The sequence below is a fragment of the Lepisma saccharinum genome, chromosome 8 (assembly GCF_977018435.1).
Source record: "Lepisma saccharinum chromosome 8, izLepSacc3.1, whole genome shotgun sequence".
NCBI lineage: Eukaryota > Metazoa > Arthropoda > Insecta > Zygentoma > Lepismatidae > Lepisma > Lepisma saccharinum.
In genome coordinates this window covers 49962196-49979791 of record NC_139236.1, presented here as the reverse complement: position 1 = coordinate 49979791, position 17596 = coordinate 49962196, and the positions used below count along the sequence as shown (strand labels likewise).

The 17596-nt window shown below is 39.4% G+C and overlaps 1 protein-coding gene across 6 annotated transcripts in view; it reads right to left on the bottom strand.

Moving 5' to 3' along the window:
* raskol (Ras GTPase-activating protein raskol) overlaps positions 1-17596 on the bottom strand; it is a 648601-nt gene that overhangs the window by 239911 nt on the left and 391094 nt on the right. For 2 of the 6 annotated variants that reach the window (XM_083126629.1, XM_083126630.1), the window contains exon 1: positions 6652-6889. The exons of 3 other annotated variants lie outside the window; for them this stretch is intronic. In XM_083126629.1, the coding sequence (XP_082982755.1) occupies positions 6652-6709 (58 nt within the window). In that variant the 5' untranslated portion in view covers positions 6710-6889. Of the gene's footprint in view, positions 1-6651; positions 6890-17596 lie in introns of those variants that run through there. One more of the 6 variants, XM_083126632.1, reaches the window with a different exon arrangement.

Genomic DNA, 17596 nt, shown 5'->3' with positions numbered 1-17596 from the left:
GGCGATTTCGAACTGTACTAGAGGACGTCTCTTCTGAGGCGAAGGCTTCAAAATCCAGATGATGGATATCCGGACTTATCCGATATCAGTTTCGGATGCAACGGATAATTGAAATCCAGGTAGAAAATTATCCGAATTTGGCCATCCCTAATTCCGACATCATCGTACTTCACGTTCGCCTTTTGGACCTTTCGGACGCGGCATAAGAACGGAGGATAGTTTCGAGCCCGCTCTCGCCAATCAAGATGTTCGCTGTTTCGTAAACTCCTTCGCCGAACAACACAACATCCAGCGCAAGGACGCAGCCAGTGGAGACTACATTAACAAAGAGATCGTGGGATCCAGCCTCTTCGATTAATTGCTCTCCGGTGTCGCAGATGCAAATGGGAAAGCTCCCGGAAAGGAAAGAAAAACTTCTCATCCGTGTGAAAGAGGAGACGTTGGGTAAGGGAGAAAAGGAAAAACGAAAGTCACCGTGAAAAATACGGATCCCGCGCTGTTCTGGGCAAGTGAAAGACCGTCAATTGCCTATAACGCCTGTCCTGGGAAATATGTTTTATTCAAAGGCTACGTTCCTTTTTTTCTTTTCTTCGTTCATCGCCTGCTTTCACTTCGAAGACCTTTTTGTTCTGAATGGTTCCCGGGACGAAAAAATAATTCATATTTCACTCTTCCGTCTTACGCTCATCAACTCTGCACTTACACTTAGAAAGGTGGCTGTGCACCAACGAAAAACTTCAATTTCAGCAATTTTAATAAATTTTTCATCAAGTCTGAGGAAAGTCTCTCATATACATTTCCGATGTGTCTGTTATTCACATGTACAGAACTAGACTTTATTCATAAGCATACAGTGCTCAGGAAATCGAATCAGGAACGTCTTGTTTACCAGACGACAGTGTTAAAGAGCTTCAGTCAAATATGAGCAAATGAAAATTAGTAAAGTTACAACATAAAAAAGCGGAAGAAAATATACTACAAGATGGGTCTTGTGAAAAGCCCTCCACGATGGCGCAGTGGTAACGTCGTCGCCTTTAATTCAAATGGTCCCGAGTTCGATACCCGGAGGATGCACATAATGGTTCGGATCCCACTTCAAACTGTTCGTCCAGTCCAAATTAGCCTATCTGTGCATATCAAAAGCAAACTCAAAGAAACAAGCAAGGATAAAGAAGAGGCTAAGGGAGATATTTTAGAAAGTATGTGATACAAAGACAAGAAAATGTTCACCTGTGAATAGAATGTAACCAAGAATAGATGCACATGTAGACTACTGAAAAATCAATGACTGCATCGAGCTTGAAAAATTACCGTTACTAATCACTTGAACGGCATTCCCGTTAATTTCCGTACATGTGCATGTTACTAGTTCAAAATATTGTTAAACTAAAAGTTTCCAACAATATATTCTCAGATAATGGATCTCATTGTTGCTAACAGGTACGTTACACTATCTGGAGCTTCAAAATGAAACCACGACAGTGGCAATTTGTAAGTTATAGGCCTACTTCATCATCCATTGTGTAATAATTGTAACAAAGTAGTGGTTTCCAATAAACAACCAGTAAAAACAATAATACTAACAATAAAATACAAAAAGTAAAAATGTGTGCCTCACTGTTAGAAACTAGGTCTAAAACTGAACAGACGCTTTATCACGTACATTGGGTTGGTACCACTGCAACCAATTAATACCAATTACCAAATACCAATTGCAATTAAAGAAAATTAAAATGCAGTCCTCGTTCACTCTTCAGACTGATCATCATTTATGCATAAGTGAACACGCAATATGAATGGATTCTGCATAGTTTTATACCTTAGAAAAAGAAACCTACATAGAATTGTACTAATGCAAGAAAAACCTTTACACTATGCTAATTTCCCCTTCCAAAAGTGCTGATTTAACTATGGGGACCACCCAAGTATTATCACGGTTTATAACTCAAAACTGCAACTGAATCATTGTTGCCACTATCTGATGCATCTATATTGTGGATTGTTGCTGCTTACACTGTACACTTCAGAAACCAAATTAGTCCTAGTTTTCAACTGGACGTTAGCGTAGCGTGGTGAGAAAATGGCTTAATCTTGTACTTAAAATGGCTACCTGGGACATAGATGGAGAAACACGCACGACTGCCCAAGTTGAGTGTCCATTGAGGTTGCACGAAAGGAACTCAACCATATTGACAGAAAAGTAAGCCTGTTGAAATGCTATTGTGCAGCTATTTTCTACGATAGTGCAGAGACGACACTTGTCTCGAAATAATATGCAGAAATATATTGGTATTTTACTATGATGGTTTTGCTATGGTTAGCAGCGGAGTGGGCGTTAAGAGTGGATGGAATATTTTCATGGGTTGCATTTCGGTGGATGGATGCTACGATTCATTTACTTTGTCTTTCTCTCTGTCTCTTTCTAACTTTATTTCTCAATCTTCCTTTTCCCCCAGGATCTTTCTTTTCTTCATCCTCTGCTTCCCAATCACCCTCTCCCTCTCTCTTATTCTCATTATGTTTATCTTTTTTCCTTGTCCCCCAGGATCTTTCTCTTTTCATCCTCTGCTTCCCAATCATTCTTTCTCCCTCTCTCTTATTCTCATTATGTTTATCTTTCTTCTTTGTCCCCCAGGATCTTTCTCATTTTCATCTTCTGCTTCCCAATCATCCTTTCTCCCTCTCTCTTATTCTCATTATTTTTATCTTTCTCTCTCTTTCTTATTTTACTATGTTTATCTATCTAACTTCTCTGTTTCTCTCCTGCTATGTTTACCTATTTCTCTCTTTGTTTCTCTCTCTCTTCCTTACTCCTGGTCTATCTTTCTTCCTGTTTCTCTCTCCCTCTCTTATTTCTCCTGTTTAGCTACATCTATCCATCTTTTTAGCCCACCTCCGTAGCGGAGTGGTTAGCACAGCGTACTATGACGCCAGGGATCCCGGGCTCGAATCCCGGCCTGGACATTGAGTGTTCTTCGCGAGTGTCGCTTTGTCAATTTCATCATCACTTATACTAAACTTCACGATTAACCGAAAGTGGGAGAAAAGCGAAGTAAAACAAACCAATCAATCAATCTCTCTGTCTTTCCCATATGTACGTGTAATTGCAGCTCTACCATAAATGATGCCGAAAAATCGAGACAGATGCACAGAAGAATCATCACAGGTACTACAGCTCCCATTCCATTAACTCCCGGTGGCAACGTCCTAATAGTAAGGAATGAAAATGTATTACTCTTAAGTTTCTGAAAAACGTCAAGAGTCAATAAGTACAAGGTATTAAAAACCTCCTGTAGATTGTTCCGGCATACTTCAATTTCTGAGATTTGAACCTACTGTATCGAACTTATTCTGTGGCGGCGATTGGCTTCCAAAACTGGGGGGGGGGGGGCAAGGTGCCAAACCTGGTGGGGCAAAGACATTTTACTTTCCCTCGTATATAAGGTTTAGCATAGTGCGGGGGCAAAAGTGGCAAAAAATGGGGGGTGGGGTGGGGCTGTGCTTATTGCTTGCAAATACATATTCTGCCTCCTCTGCGTAAATTTTCAGCAGTGCGAAATCTTGTCTTCTGTCCGTACCCATCCCTACATGAAGTTCCCTATTTTAATCTTTCATCTACATGTCTCTTTTGTTGTATTCTCAGCGTCTCTTTTTGACTTACTCTTCCCCACGCTGTTTGAACCTATTCCTCTTAACCATTCAGTCACCAACAAACAACCGTAGACCACAGACCACAGATCACTTGATGTTAACACTGTTTACACAGATATGCATTCTTGCATCGCCTCCTTAATTGAGTGAAGTTTAATTGTTGGCAACAATGGCAAGCAATCCGTAACAAACGTCGGCACTCTTTCATTAAAATCCGACCTCTTGTGTGAAACTTCACATCACGACCAATGCATTACAATTAGAATTACGCGTGCGTGGACGATTATATTTTTGCCCTGATAAACACACGTCTGGTGTCGAATCAAAACACCCGATGTATATGTAATCATACGAAAAGTAACATCAATACATACTGAATTCTTCAACGACATAACGTTCCTCTTGCAACTGGCTTACACGTTAATTCTTATTTTTCAAGTTTGTGCAAGGGTTAAGTAATAAGAGACTAACTAGTAGTTACTCAGTCACAATATAATATACATAATTTTAGATAATTACATGCTTTTACAAGTAAACGACCACGAATTTGCACAAGAAACACAAATTGTCAAGCTCGACAAACATTTGGAAATTATGCCCCGTCTATAATAAAAAATTGAACATCGTGATACATAGCAAAGAAAAGGAAAAATACAAATGATTTATCTTCATTCTTAACTAATTGCAATGGTTAACAAGGACACCATCTGTTCAATGCACTATTCGTAATTTTTAGTCAAGGTTTTGCTGAGGCTAAGAGTGCGTTGAATGTTCCTTTGTGCCTGCCTTTCTCAAACTTCATATAATCATCATTCACTCTCATCACTGAAAGCACTGACGTAGCCAGAAGGAGCTCACTGGGGCTGGGCTCCTTCAGAAACTTTGTTAATTAATGCCATTTTTACAGACACAAAAAGTAGCCGTTCTTTATAGATTTTGGGGTGCTGAATTTGAGAAATGACATTAACATTTCCCGATTGTCTTATTGTTGTCATGATAAACAAGAAATCTATCTGAAAAACCCGTCGCAAATGTCGTAACATATGCCCTATGATTAACTATCGCCAAATAATGCAAATTGCTTATTTTATATAATTTTTAATGTTTCATGCGATTCGATTGATTGATTTGCTTTATTTTACTTCGCCTTTTGTGCCACTTTTGGCTAGTTTGCGAAGAAAGATGGGGATGAGTGATGACATCATGAAATTCATGAATGGACGCTCACAAACATCCATGCCCAGGCCGGTATTCGAACCCAAGGCCCCTGGCGTCGTAGCGCGATGTCATAACCACTCCGTCACGGGGGCCGGCTGTTTCATGCGAATTTCAGCATATTTTACGTTTATTCTTTGCAAGAATTGTAAAGTATCTGCTATGCGAGTTTAAGGTTTTAGATTTTTATCATGCAAAACCATCATTCTTCTTAATTTTTGCAACGAGCTAGGTTTTTAAAAAAATCAAAGCTTTGGCCCCTTATCCCCCCTTCAAAAAGGCCTGGCTATGTCCCTGATTGAAAGAATAGGAAAGCGTGGTAACGATAATTACTTTAAAATCAGTTTTATTGGAGCTGTATAAACACGTTTCAATAGGATCTATTGTTAATATTTAAAATTGAATGTGTTTTGAATTCATAGCAATATGGGCCGCCATATTACGAGCATAGTGACAGGAACGCAAAACGAAAGCCTGTAAACATTAGTCGGACAGCAGAAAAAATTCCAAAAGTTGGAAAGAAACATTACAAAAACAGTTCAGCGTGTTCAAAACTTTTACCACCGCCCCCTTTCATTAGGTATTAAGACGAACAAGAGACAAACTTCTGAAACAAAGTTTACGCGAAGAGGAAGGGATGGCACAGGAGATCCTATTGTCCACAACTGAGGTGGTTTGGAAGGGGTTGAAGCCGACAGAGGTCTGAAACCAACCACCACTTTCTGACAACTCAATTGTAACAAAGAAGATATATTTCTAACATCTATACTTACATCGAACTTTATTTTGGAATATCTTCCTTTGAAATAGTTCATCTTCAGTTCTATCGGATTATCTTCGTGACTTATTATGGTGGAATATCTCTCTTTTGGACCTTGAGGACCTTCAGCATAATTTTTGTTATTAGACGTCTCTCTGTTGGCCAGAATCCATTTTGTTTTTCTTGTCAGAAATTATAAGTTAATTGGGGCATATGGCCCCCACCAACCCCGTAGGAATGAAACTGACGGCGGACAAAAAGTAAAGTACGTCACTCTGTTGTGACGGAGCTTTGTGATGTCAATCAGGTATGTGGAATAATCTTAAGATTTTTACTAAGCACACTAATTCAAGAAGCTATACTCGACTTTAGGTAAAGAGCGAAGACCAGAATGACTCGTAAGTAGATGTAGAAATGTGAGTTATTTGTTTCTGATATTCGAATATCAGCTGAAAATAGAACTCCAAAATTAATAAAAATCCGAATTCGGGAGTGGGGACAATCGACCAAGTTGCCCAGTTCGCCTCTCCTCTGGAGAAAGTAATACTAGATAAATAAATCCTCTTCTGGCCCAAGTACACATTTATGTATGACAATTACGTATGTTAAATATGAATGCACTGCTCCGCAAAATATTCCTGCCCCCTTCACATCATTCTTTTTCTGCAGTCTCCGCATTTATAGGAAAGATTACTTTGTTACTCTCAAATTGTTGACCAATATGTGTGTTTTGGTTAGCAATTCTGTGAGGTAGGTATACTATCAATGTCAATACAGAGAACCACAACAGCCACAGCTGTTGCCATGTTTGGAATGATCAGAACGAATCAATTCGTATGAAATGACTCGCGAAATTATTCATTTGAATCCACTGACCCGATAAAGCGTCTGTTCTTGTACTAAAACTCTAACAACTTACCGAACAACAGCAAGAGCAACGTTGCGCAGCAGCTACAACGCACGCTCTGCAATATCCTGAACATCCTAATGGTCACTACACCTAAGACTTAAAAACAACAACTTACAATAATCCCCTGGTTTCTTCTTCCTCATAATGGACGACCACACTTTGCGATGCGCCATTATTTTCACGGAATCACGTAAACGTCACACCCGGTCACACTGCACCAACCCTCGGAAGGGCGTTTTCGACCAAGAACCCAAACAGATAAGTCTGCCGACCGTTTAGCATGATTTGAAAGACTGTCTGAGAATTCTCACCACCCTTGGTACGTATTTTCGTAAATGCAATCGCCGTCTCTGATCCAGCAAGCACAGAATCTGGCTATGTACGGCACTGAAGGCATTAGCAAAAGCAGCCAGCGAGCGACCATCGGTGGCGACCACTTCCGCCCCAGGAAATGCCGATAACGCACCAAGAAAGGAAGCGCTAAACAATGCCTTCATCCTACCTGCAGGGGTGTCCACGATAAAATCCACTGCCGATGCCACAAACGACGCCTTCTCAGCTGTTCGTGGCCATCCAGCAGCCACCTTTATCTAGGAAACTATAAGAGTTCTTCCTGTGTTTACATAAATGTCCTCCCCCAGTTAAAGAACCGCCGAGGAATTAAAGGCTAAGATACTTCTGAATGCAGACTGTTCAGAAGCACAACTAATACATTACACAAGTTTTCCTTTTCTGCTTCACTTCTTATGTTACATACAATTTGAAATGTCTTTGGAGGAGACGCCATCTACATTTCACTGCTGGAAATACTTTAATCAGATTTGAAACTACATCTAAGTAGCGATGAGACAGACAAGCGAAAGAATGCTTCATAATATTTCCGTTTCCTTGAATACACACACATTTCACGTAATCGAATTGATACATAAAACATATCACGTACCGTATTTGGTTTCGGTCATGAAAGCATTTTATTTAATATTGCGAACATTACTTCAAACAAATTACTGGTGTATGCTAACACCTTGTCAGTATGTAAATTAGTATTATAAAAGAATCAATGAAAATAAGGCTAACATATGTGTTCTCCTTTCCGCAATAATAAAAACTCTTGATCCCACAAACTTTTAAAGGCCAAGTAGCATCAAGCAGCTATTTTATTGGGTGTCAGAGCATCCAATTCTCCATCCACAACAAGAACGAAGGCAATGTAAACAAAGCCACGTGACTTAGGAGAAATAGTTCCTTTCTTAAGAGTTAGTTCAGCTGTTATTTTGCCCTAGAATATATTGATCATAACTGTACTGCTAATAAATATAAGGTTCCACTGTTTGAATATAGAAGCTATGTTGAACGGTATTACTTTGTCACATGCACAATATTCCTACACTGAAGATTACAGCGCAGATGCCATTTGAATCACCAATAGGATTTTAGAAGGCACGTGCATTTGCTTACACTAACTTTGATCTTACAATGAACAAAGAATAGTTTCCTATACCAAAGTGCACTACTATTTCCTTTGAAGTATAGAGACGTTTTAATAAATTATGTTCCTGGTATTTCGTTGTATCACTTGCCACGCTGAACCAAACTACAACCAAAACATGATTGTCTTGTGTTAAAAGTATTCTTAAAAGGACGCGTCAAAAGGGGAGGTTGGGGGTTGAAGCCCAATTTTGAAATTATAATAGTAATAACGGGTGAACAAGTTAGCTTTCTTTGTCAACTTCTTCTATATATATACAGTCACCGGCAATAAAATTGGGACACCTATATCCTGAAATACACGCTTCCCTGCAAGGTGTCAAGTGTGTTGCCTAACTTTACGGCGATAAGTGGGTTTTAATAGCAAATTTCCAATGGCAACTTCTACCACCCCCGTAGAGTTATGTAACACACTTAAAGCCTTGCAGGGAAGCGTGTATTTCAGGATCTAGGTGTCCCATTTTTATTGCCGGTGACTGTACAAACATTGTGTACTACATGACAGTAAAACCACTACTTTCCTAGGTAACCCTGTCTCCAAAAATATGACTGAAAACGTTCTGGGAATGACCAAAAAGGGTCAGTCAGCAATAACAGAGAACAGGGCACTATATTACAAAGAAGAAGATGCATATCTGTGCCGAACAATCTGAGGGAAAACAATGTTAGATTAAGAACAACGTAAAATTCTAAGGCAGATCTTGAGGCGAGATAGAATCACACAAGAATACGACACCCATCTATCTCGTCCAGGTGGAGGTCACGGGCCTTTGTCGTTTGTCCAGCCCTGCCTTTGAATCCACAACACGAGCCACACGGCATGTGCTGGCGGAGCGATGGTCACGTCGGTGACACGGCACGCAAGGGAGCATTGTTTCGGGAAAGAGGTGCGTGAGATGCATGGGAATCTGCATCCGGAGGAGACAGGTGTCCTTTCTGGAGATGAAGCAACTCCTTGGGCAGGTTCTCCAAAAGGCTTGAAGGCCTTTTGGTGCACTGCTTCACCCTGTGATATCTTCATGACATTTCCGTTAATCTTCTCTTTCTGAGAAGGAGAAGTTTCCCAGCAGGATACCGTAACAGGTATCAACTCGGGAGTAAATATCTATTCATACATTTCAATCAGAAACGCCCTTTCGTTTGAAGAAATCTGAGTGGTTGCAGTTGCCTGAGTTTATTAAATGGTTCATTAAATCGGATGGATCACGGACCAATTCTTCAGTCATTTGTTTTTCAATTTTTAAGATTCTTCCGTATCAACTTCTACGTTCTGGGTTAACATAACACACTCATCTTCAAGATATCTGAATTAACATTAACTTCAAGAGTTCAGGGTTAGGATTAACACAGTACCCTCAACTTTTCAAGACTTCTGTATTAAGAAGAACATAGCACCCTCACTTCAAGATTTCAGATTTAGGATTAACACGGCACCCTCAACTTCAAGTATTCCAGATTAACACACCACCCTTAAATTTTCAAGACTTCTGTATTAAGAATAACATAGCACTCTCACTACAAGAGTTCAGATTAAGGATTAACACAGCACCCTCAACTTTTCAAGACCTCTGTATTAAGAATAACATAGCACACTCACTTCAAGATTTCAGATTTAGGATTAACACAGCACCCTCAACTTCAGTTATTCCATATTAACACACCACCCTTAAATTTTCAAGACTTCTGTATTAAGAAGAACATAGCACCCTCACTCAAGATTTCAGATTTAGGATTAACACAGCACCCTCAAATTCAAGTATTCCAGACTAACACACCACCCTTAAGTTTTCAAGACCTCTGTATTAAGAAGAACATAGCACCCTCACTTCAAGATTTCAGATTTAGGATTAACACAGCACCCTCAACTTCAAGTATTCCAGATTAATACACCACCCTTAAATTTTCAAGACTTCTGTATTAAGAAGAACATAGCACCCTCACTTCAAGATTTCAGATTTAGGATTAACACAGCACCCTCAATTTCAAGTATTCCAGATTAACACACCACTCTTAAATTTTCCAGACTTCTGTATTAAGAAGAACATAGCACCCTCACTTCAAGATTTCAGATTTAGGATTAACACAGCACCCTCAACTTCAAGTATTCCAGATTAACACACCACCCTTAAGTTTTCAAGACTTCTGTATTAAGAACATAGCACCCTCACTTCAAGAGGTCAGGAGTCCAATTAACACAGCATCCTCAAGTTCAAGAATTCTGTAATAAGGACAACATAGCTCCTCGCTTCAAGAGTTCTGGATTAGCATCAACACAGCACCTTCAACTTCAGAAGTTCAGGACGACCCCCAAACTTCAAGGGAGGAAGAGGAAAAGCAGGGAGAATGTGAGTTAACATCTTCTACAGAGGGTACTGGTTTATATAGAAAGAACTAATGCTTCAGTTTTTGTTACGCACTAGCCTCAAACGGATCCTAGAATCCTCGCAGAACCAATTGTGGAGGTTTATAGGCTCATGGCTTCCAGCGTGGCTTACACATCACGCATCGGATCTTGTCAGAGCACGCACAGGTAAACCAGAAGGTTTAGAGTTTTAGGAATATTTCCAGGAAGATTTCCAGTCTCCAGAAGCTCGGAATGCGCATTTCCGGGTTTCTTTGACATTGCTAAGAATGAATAGGCGCCTTCATGACGGCCAGTCTGTGCGCGTTTGGGAGCGCAGGAAGAATTTCTGGATTGTGCAAGAACGCCGGCCGAGAAAAATAACCATTTGTTTGTGCTAACGTACAAACGAAGTTCCTTTGACCGCTTTGGTAACGATTTCTAGTGCCTACATAGCACTTGCAAAGACAAAAACAATTTAGAATTAATAATTATTATTTAATCATGGGGACGAAATGTACACAAACAGATGGCAACAGCAAACAATACATTAACTACTTTCGTCAAATTTTGCCGATATTGTACAGGAAAGGGGCTACGTGTTCAAGAAAGAGACCGTATTTTTTGTGATGTAAAGAAGAGAAGAGAAGGGATGCATTATTTAATTCACCGTTTGATGTTTGAATTTTGTTTTAAGTCAACTTTATGCGTTTTATAAGGAATGGGTAAGTTTAAAGTAGAATCGAGAAAGCGCTATTTACTGTTGCTGACTAATTGTATGTTGGATTGATTTATTTATTTTACTTCGCTTTTCTGCCACTTTTGGTTAATCGCGAAGATGAGAATGAGTGATGATATTATGATGAAATTGATGAAGGAGCAGTCACAAGGAACATCCATGCCCAGGACGCGATTCAAACCAGGGACCTCTGGCGTCGTAGCGCGATGTGAAAACCACTCCAATACTCGTTAGCTCGCCATGGTCTAATATTCAGCGGCGCTCAAAATTTTTAAAAGAGGAGTTCTGAAACGTAAATTTTGCAATTTTTTGTTGCATTCGACCATATCTATTTAATATCAGCCCCACTTGGGCACGTACTGGTTACACAGAATGATTATGAATACTATTTATATCATATACATAGTATTTATTATTCATTTATCTCTACCCGATAAATCATGAAAGTTTGAGCGACATTATTTTCATAATATCCCTGGCTGTTCTGCATTTGTAGCTTGGATGCGAGTCGTAACTCCCGGAACCACCAATCAACAAGTTAGCCGATGACGTCATCTCACCCCAGCACCAATCGGTAACCCTCTCACCCACGCTCTAGACTGTTGGTAGGCTCGCTAGCTGGAGTTGCGAGGTTAGCTGGAGACGATTCGAAACTACTCTGACTGTACGGATGTTAATTTGTCGAGTTTCTCTCGTCCATTTCGTCGGTTCCAAAGTCTACGAGATGTGACGTAAAATTACGTTACTATGACGTCAGCGAAGCACGCGCAGGTGAATATCTTAACGTATATGGATGTTCTTTTCTGATAGGACATCGTGAAGTTCAAGACAGTGACCCCTTCGGCCTTATTCGTCACTTAACCACTGCTACATCCTACTACTAATGGAACGGATATTTCAGGACTAAGTCGAACAATATGATTTAGTAGGGTGATGTACAATCATCGGCAATAAAAATTGGACACACAGATCCTGAAATACCCGCTTTCCTGGCGTTGTGTGTTCCTTAACCCTACAGCGATAAGTGGATTTCAATGGCAACGTCTACCTCCGCCGTAGATTTAGGCAACACACACAACGCCTTGTAATGAAGAGAGTATTTTAGGAGCTAGGTGTTCCATTTTTATTGCCGGTGACTGTACATATCTATTCATGTCCAGATATTATTAGAATAATTAAATCAAGAAGACTTAAATAATAATTTACAGGATTCCTGTTGGGAAACCTGATGGTAAGAGACCTGTAGGAAGGCCAAGACGAAGATGGAGGGATAACGTTGAGATGGACCTAAACGATGGAAAAGATTGGATTGATCTTGCCCAGGATAGGGGCAGATGGAAGGTTGGTGTTGCTGCAGCCAAACACCTTCGGGTTTAAGAATGCTAGTTAGTTAGACTGTACATATCTTGCTAAAGCTACCAATGTTGTCGTTCGCAGTTATAACTATTGGGAAGATATCCAAACATCTCATTTGTAATTCTAGTACATCCTCTGGAGTAGAGTTTGAGGTGACCTGACTTCTCAGGATGAGTTGAACACAGTCGAAATCCATCCAGACCATTTATCTATGAGCATTAGGCATGTCTCTTTTGATGGAATGGTTTCATCCGCCAAAGTGATGGTAGATGAGTTACGGAACAGGAAGGAAGCTGATGTCACGTCCACCTGTTCTGTGGTATGTAGCACGTCCTCTCCCCCCCCTCCCCCCTGAGTGGACTAGACCAGTGAGAAGAAGCAAGGATGCCAAGCCAAGGAAAATTGTCATGTTGCATATAGCAACTGGAAGATAAGCGGGTGTTGGTTTTTCTTCTCAGGGACAACACGCAACAGAATATTTGCATAGGGAGTCAAGTTATTTATCCACACACCCCAACACCAAGCAAAATTTCCGTAAAATAGCTACAAAATTCTTCACAGAGACCCAGTTTATTGTGATTTTGACACTAAATGTAGTAGATACGCACTAGATACTCTACGTCACTGTGATAGCCCCTTCCAGCAACTACACGTGTAAAATATACCTTATTATTAGGGGGATAACCCAGAAATGAACACACACGAGGGAAATTATAATTCATTACTAATTATATTTATTTTTAAAAAATTAGCGATACTCTTCTTGTGAAACTTTGATGCAGAGTTTTTGCAGAAGTTGAAATCATTGCAGAACATGTACACGCCTATTGGATAATAATTGTTCTCAAATCAAGATATTGCATTTTGATAATTATGTGTGTGTGTATATTATATATATATATATATATATATATATATATATATATATATATATATATATATACACACACACACACACACACACACACACGCACACATACATACATACATACATACATACATACATACATATATTATATATATATATATATATATATATATATATATATATATATATATATATATATATATATATATATATATATACATATAATACACACACACACAAATTTGCTTCTAAAACTTAAGGGGGAGGGCAGGGAGGTAGCCGAAATTCTTGGGGTCCACCCAGTTGGCAGCTGAAACAGGTTATTCTTATGCAACGAACAGGATTACCCGAGTATGCCTCTCCTAGATACGAATATTGGTCATCAGGTTAACTCCGAACCCAATATGTTTCAAAGACCGGCTATGTCTAGCAAATCACGACACTGAGCAATCAACGTCAGAAGTTACCTTTCAGCAGCAATATTATTATGCATTACCAATACTTTTAATCTAAAAATGCTGTAATATTCCTTTAATGCATGCAAAAACAGATTAACTTAAGCCAACAACACTTACCTTATTGCGATTAATAAACATCAACGAGAGTACATACCTGAAAAAAAAAATGAAAAGTACTTAGTATGTTATTATTAGTGTCCACGCTTACATATAATGAGTATGTTAGAGAAAAGAAACAACTTAAGCCATCCCTTCATGATTCAATTTCTTATTGAAACAAAGCAATCAAGTCCCAACAAAATCGACAATTGAAAACCGTTGAAAAAATGCTTCCATTGGAAGTCTTGAAATGAAGAGAGTTGCACTCGTACACGATAAAATAAAATTTAACAATAATTTTACATCCTAATGAAAGATGGCAGTGCACACGGCAAGACAAATAAATTTATTAGCCGTGACAAACACGACAATTTTCTTTCCAAAGATATGTATCAGAAAGTTGATGTATTTTCTTGGTATTGTCAATGGAACTAACGCACTGAAGATAAATTATGTGATCACACTTTTCTAAATGATAGGCAACAGCATTCATGGACATATATTCAAAACATTTCAACATCAAAAAAACTGTAGGGCTATATTCATCCAGGAAGAATGTTAATCTTCAAACAGGAGATTCCCTGACATGCACAAAATGCTGAACGCTACACAGCGTCTGCTATTCGGCTATATTTGAACGGTCTGTTTCTGCAAAGCCGTATTGAAGCATGGCTAAGGTCAACCATGGTGTAAATCAAATGTTCTTCTTTTGCAATGAACATAGAAAGGAAAATTGTAACGGACCGACAAAAAAAATACTCAGGAATTTATACAGAAGAGCAAAAAATTGCACTTTTATTGAAGTTTAAGATACGACAATTACGCAATTGGTGTAATGTCTTAACGTTTTCTCACTAATCTAGTCGAAAGTGATTCTCAGTTGTAGTAAAATTAGGAAAAAAACGTTTCGTCGTAGAGAAAATGAAATTTCAAATTTTACTATTTCATTACCAATGGAGATAGTGCTTTTAGATGCCTTGCAGAATTATAATTCGTTCATTACGATGGACGCACGGTTACCCATTTAAAACACATTGAAACTATGCGTCCTTTATTCTAAATAAGCAATGTGTTCCTTAATAACTTTGCAACCATGTATAGGTCTAATAGCGTATTTATTCCTTTCATAAAAGTGACACTCGACAACAACAGAATTCCATTTCCTTTGGATAAGACGATGTGGGGGTCACCTGTTTTCCAATGAGAATGGCCATGATGATTCTCGCAATGAATAAAAGCATGAATAATGTTAGCTCCAGTTAGCCCCTCCCCGGGCCTCCCAAATGGCGCAGTGGTAGCGTCGTCGCCTTGTAATCAAGGCGTCCCGGGTTCGATACCCGGTGGAGGCACATAGTGGTTCGGATTCCACTTTAAACTGTAGGTCCAGTCCCGATTAGCCTTACTGTGCATAAAGTGGACTTAAAACACTAAATCAACCAACCAACCAAGTTAGCCCCTCCCCTCCCCCCCAATGTGGACGAACGAAACTCCGCCTTTGAGGAACGGAAGAACAAAGAAAAACAGATAGGAACTGAGGGAAAGAGAAAGAAAAGAAGAGAAAAACATGGAGGGAAGAAGAGAGAGAGAGAGAGAGAGAGAGAGAGAGAGAAGAGTAGAGGAAACTAAAGCTTCAAGAAAGAGAAAGGACACTAAGTAAAAGGAAAGGTAGAAATGATGAGATATAGGGAGAAAGATGGAAAGAAAAAAGAAAGAAACATACAAACAGACTTAAAAAAAATAAAGATAAAGAACTGGACGAAAGGAGACAGAACGGAAAAACAAAGAGAACAAAAGACATACAACGAAACTTTGAAAAAGGGAGAACCAAATAAGAAACAGAAACGCAGAGAAAAATAAATAGAAACACAGAAGGAAGTAAGAGAGAAAGAAAATATAGGGACTGCTAGAAAGATTGATTCATTTGCTTTATTTTACTTCGCTCTTTGTGCCATTTTTGGCTAATTTGCGAAGATGGGGATGAGTGATGGCATGATGAAATTGATGAATGGACATTCACAAACATCCATTCCCAGGCCGGGATTCGAACCCGGGACCCCTGGACTGAGGGAAAGAAAGAGAGAAAAGGAGCCATTGACCACCGCAGCACAGTCCACTTGAAAATAATTCGTCCATCTTTAGCCCACCTGCCTGAATCTTAGAAGCTAGTCGACTGAAAAAAAAAAACGTTTGAGAACTTTCTGCTCTGGATTCGCTAATGCTTACTTTCGCTCGCGATCTTTTAATAGACGTGCAGTGAACTTATTCCCCTCCATTTCCCTTTTAATCGCTGCTCTTTTGTCATACGGCCAGGCTTCCACGTTCCTTCGGACAAGAATGCCTGCTTGTGTGTCCGCTTCCTTATCTCTTTCGCGCCAACTTCCCAGAAGCCACTCGCTGTCCGAGACGCTGCGAAGAACATGGAGCGGATGAAACAAAGAGCGAAAGGAAAATAAACTCTCGATCTGAAGCAATGAATAGCATTTTTTAGGGTCGGCCTATTTCTGGCCGTTATTTTGGCACCAGGAAGGACGTGTCCGATTCAACCTGTTCTATTTCTTCTTCGATCTGACGTAGCGAAACCTCACAGCTTCCGCACATTATATTGACTCCGTTTTAGTTACGAGACATATTCCTGACTTTCACTTATGGCACTCAACTCAAACACCTATTTGGTCAAGGCCGCCCTTCCGTCTTCTGACGTCATTGTATTTATATTAAGAGAACTAAACCTAACAAGCAATTATGCTGCTACTGCATTACCAGTAACCGTTAATTAACTTCCATTGTTACTTTCGGAAGGTACAGTCACGGGCAGAAGAGGGTTACATTTCGCATACAGAGAGAAAAAGGAACAAACCCCTTACAATCTGGCAACCAGTATCACACAACAGGCCGACTCGTTGCATAACATTCAAGGATACCTTTTCCAATTGACAAGACCAGCAGTGGCGCCTACAGGTGGATGAAATTAAATGATAAGGCATGTTCATGGGCGTAACCAGACTTTTTCCGGGTTGGGGGGGGGGGGGGAAGAACACTTTTTCAGGCAGGCCAAGTTAGAAACTTCGGCAATCCTATATTTTGAATTATTCGGAAAAGGGAATAACATTTATTTTACTATCCAACATAAAATAGGAAAAATGAGTGCTTAATGAAACATGGCTAGGGATAAAAACGTTTGTAGGACAACGCCTCTCTGTCCTGATAAACCTAGAAGTATAGTTAAACTGAAATGCCAAATTAATGACAATTACTTCCATCGATCGTTACTTCTCTCTCCACCGGAGCAAAACAATCAGCAGCCAACAATCATAACTACGTACAGTACAACAATCACCAAAAAATACTGTACTGTCTGGGTGAAGGAAATCTCAAAAACGAAACTGAGAGTAACTGATTTGAAGCGACGTTAATTGAACAACAATTTAGCAAAACAGTGGATATTAATTTCTGAGAAACTAAGGACTTAACTTATAAAAAAATTGATATGATATTGCCTGAATGTTCTTGAGATTTGTACATTGTGAGTCATAAGTCTTAAAAACTATGAAAGTACAGAGAGATACATTCTTATGAACTTTCTCTCACCTATTTAATTAGTAAATTAATTAACGTAAGTTATATAGGTTTTTCTTTATCGTAGAACTCGTATGCTCCATGCATATAATGATGAACAGGCTAAATATTATGCAGCATTAGGTTGTGAAATAT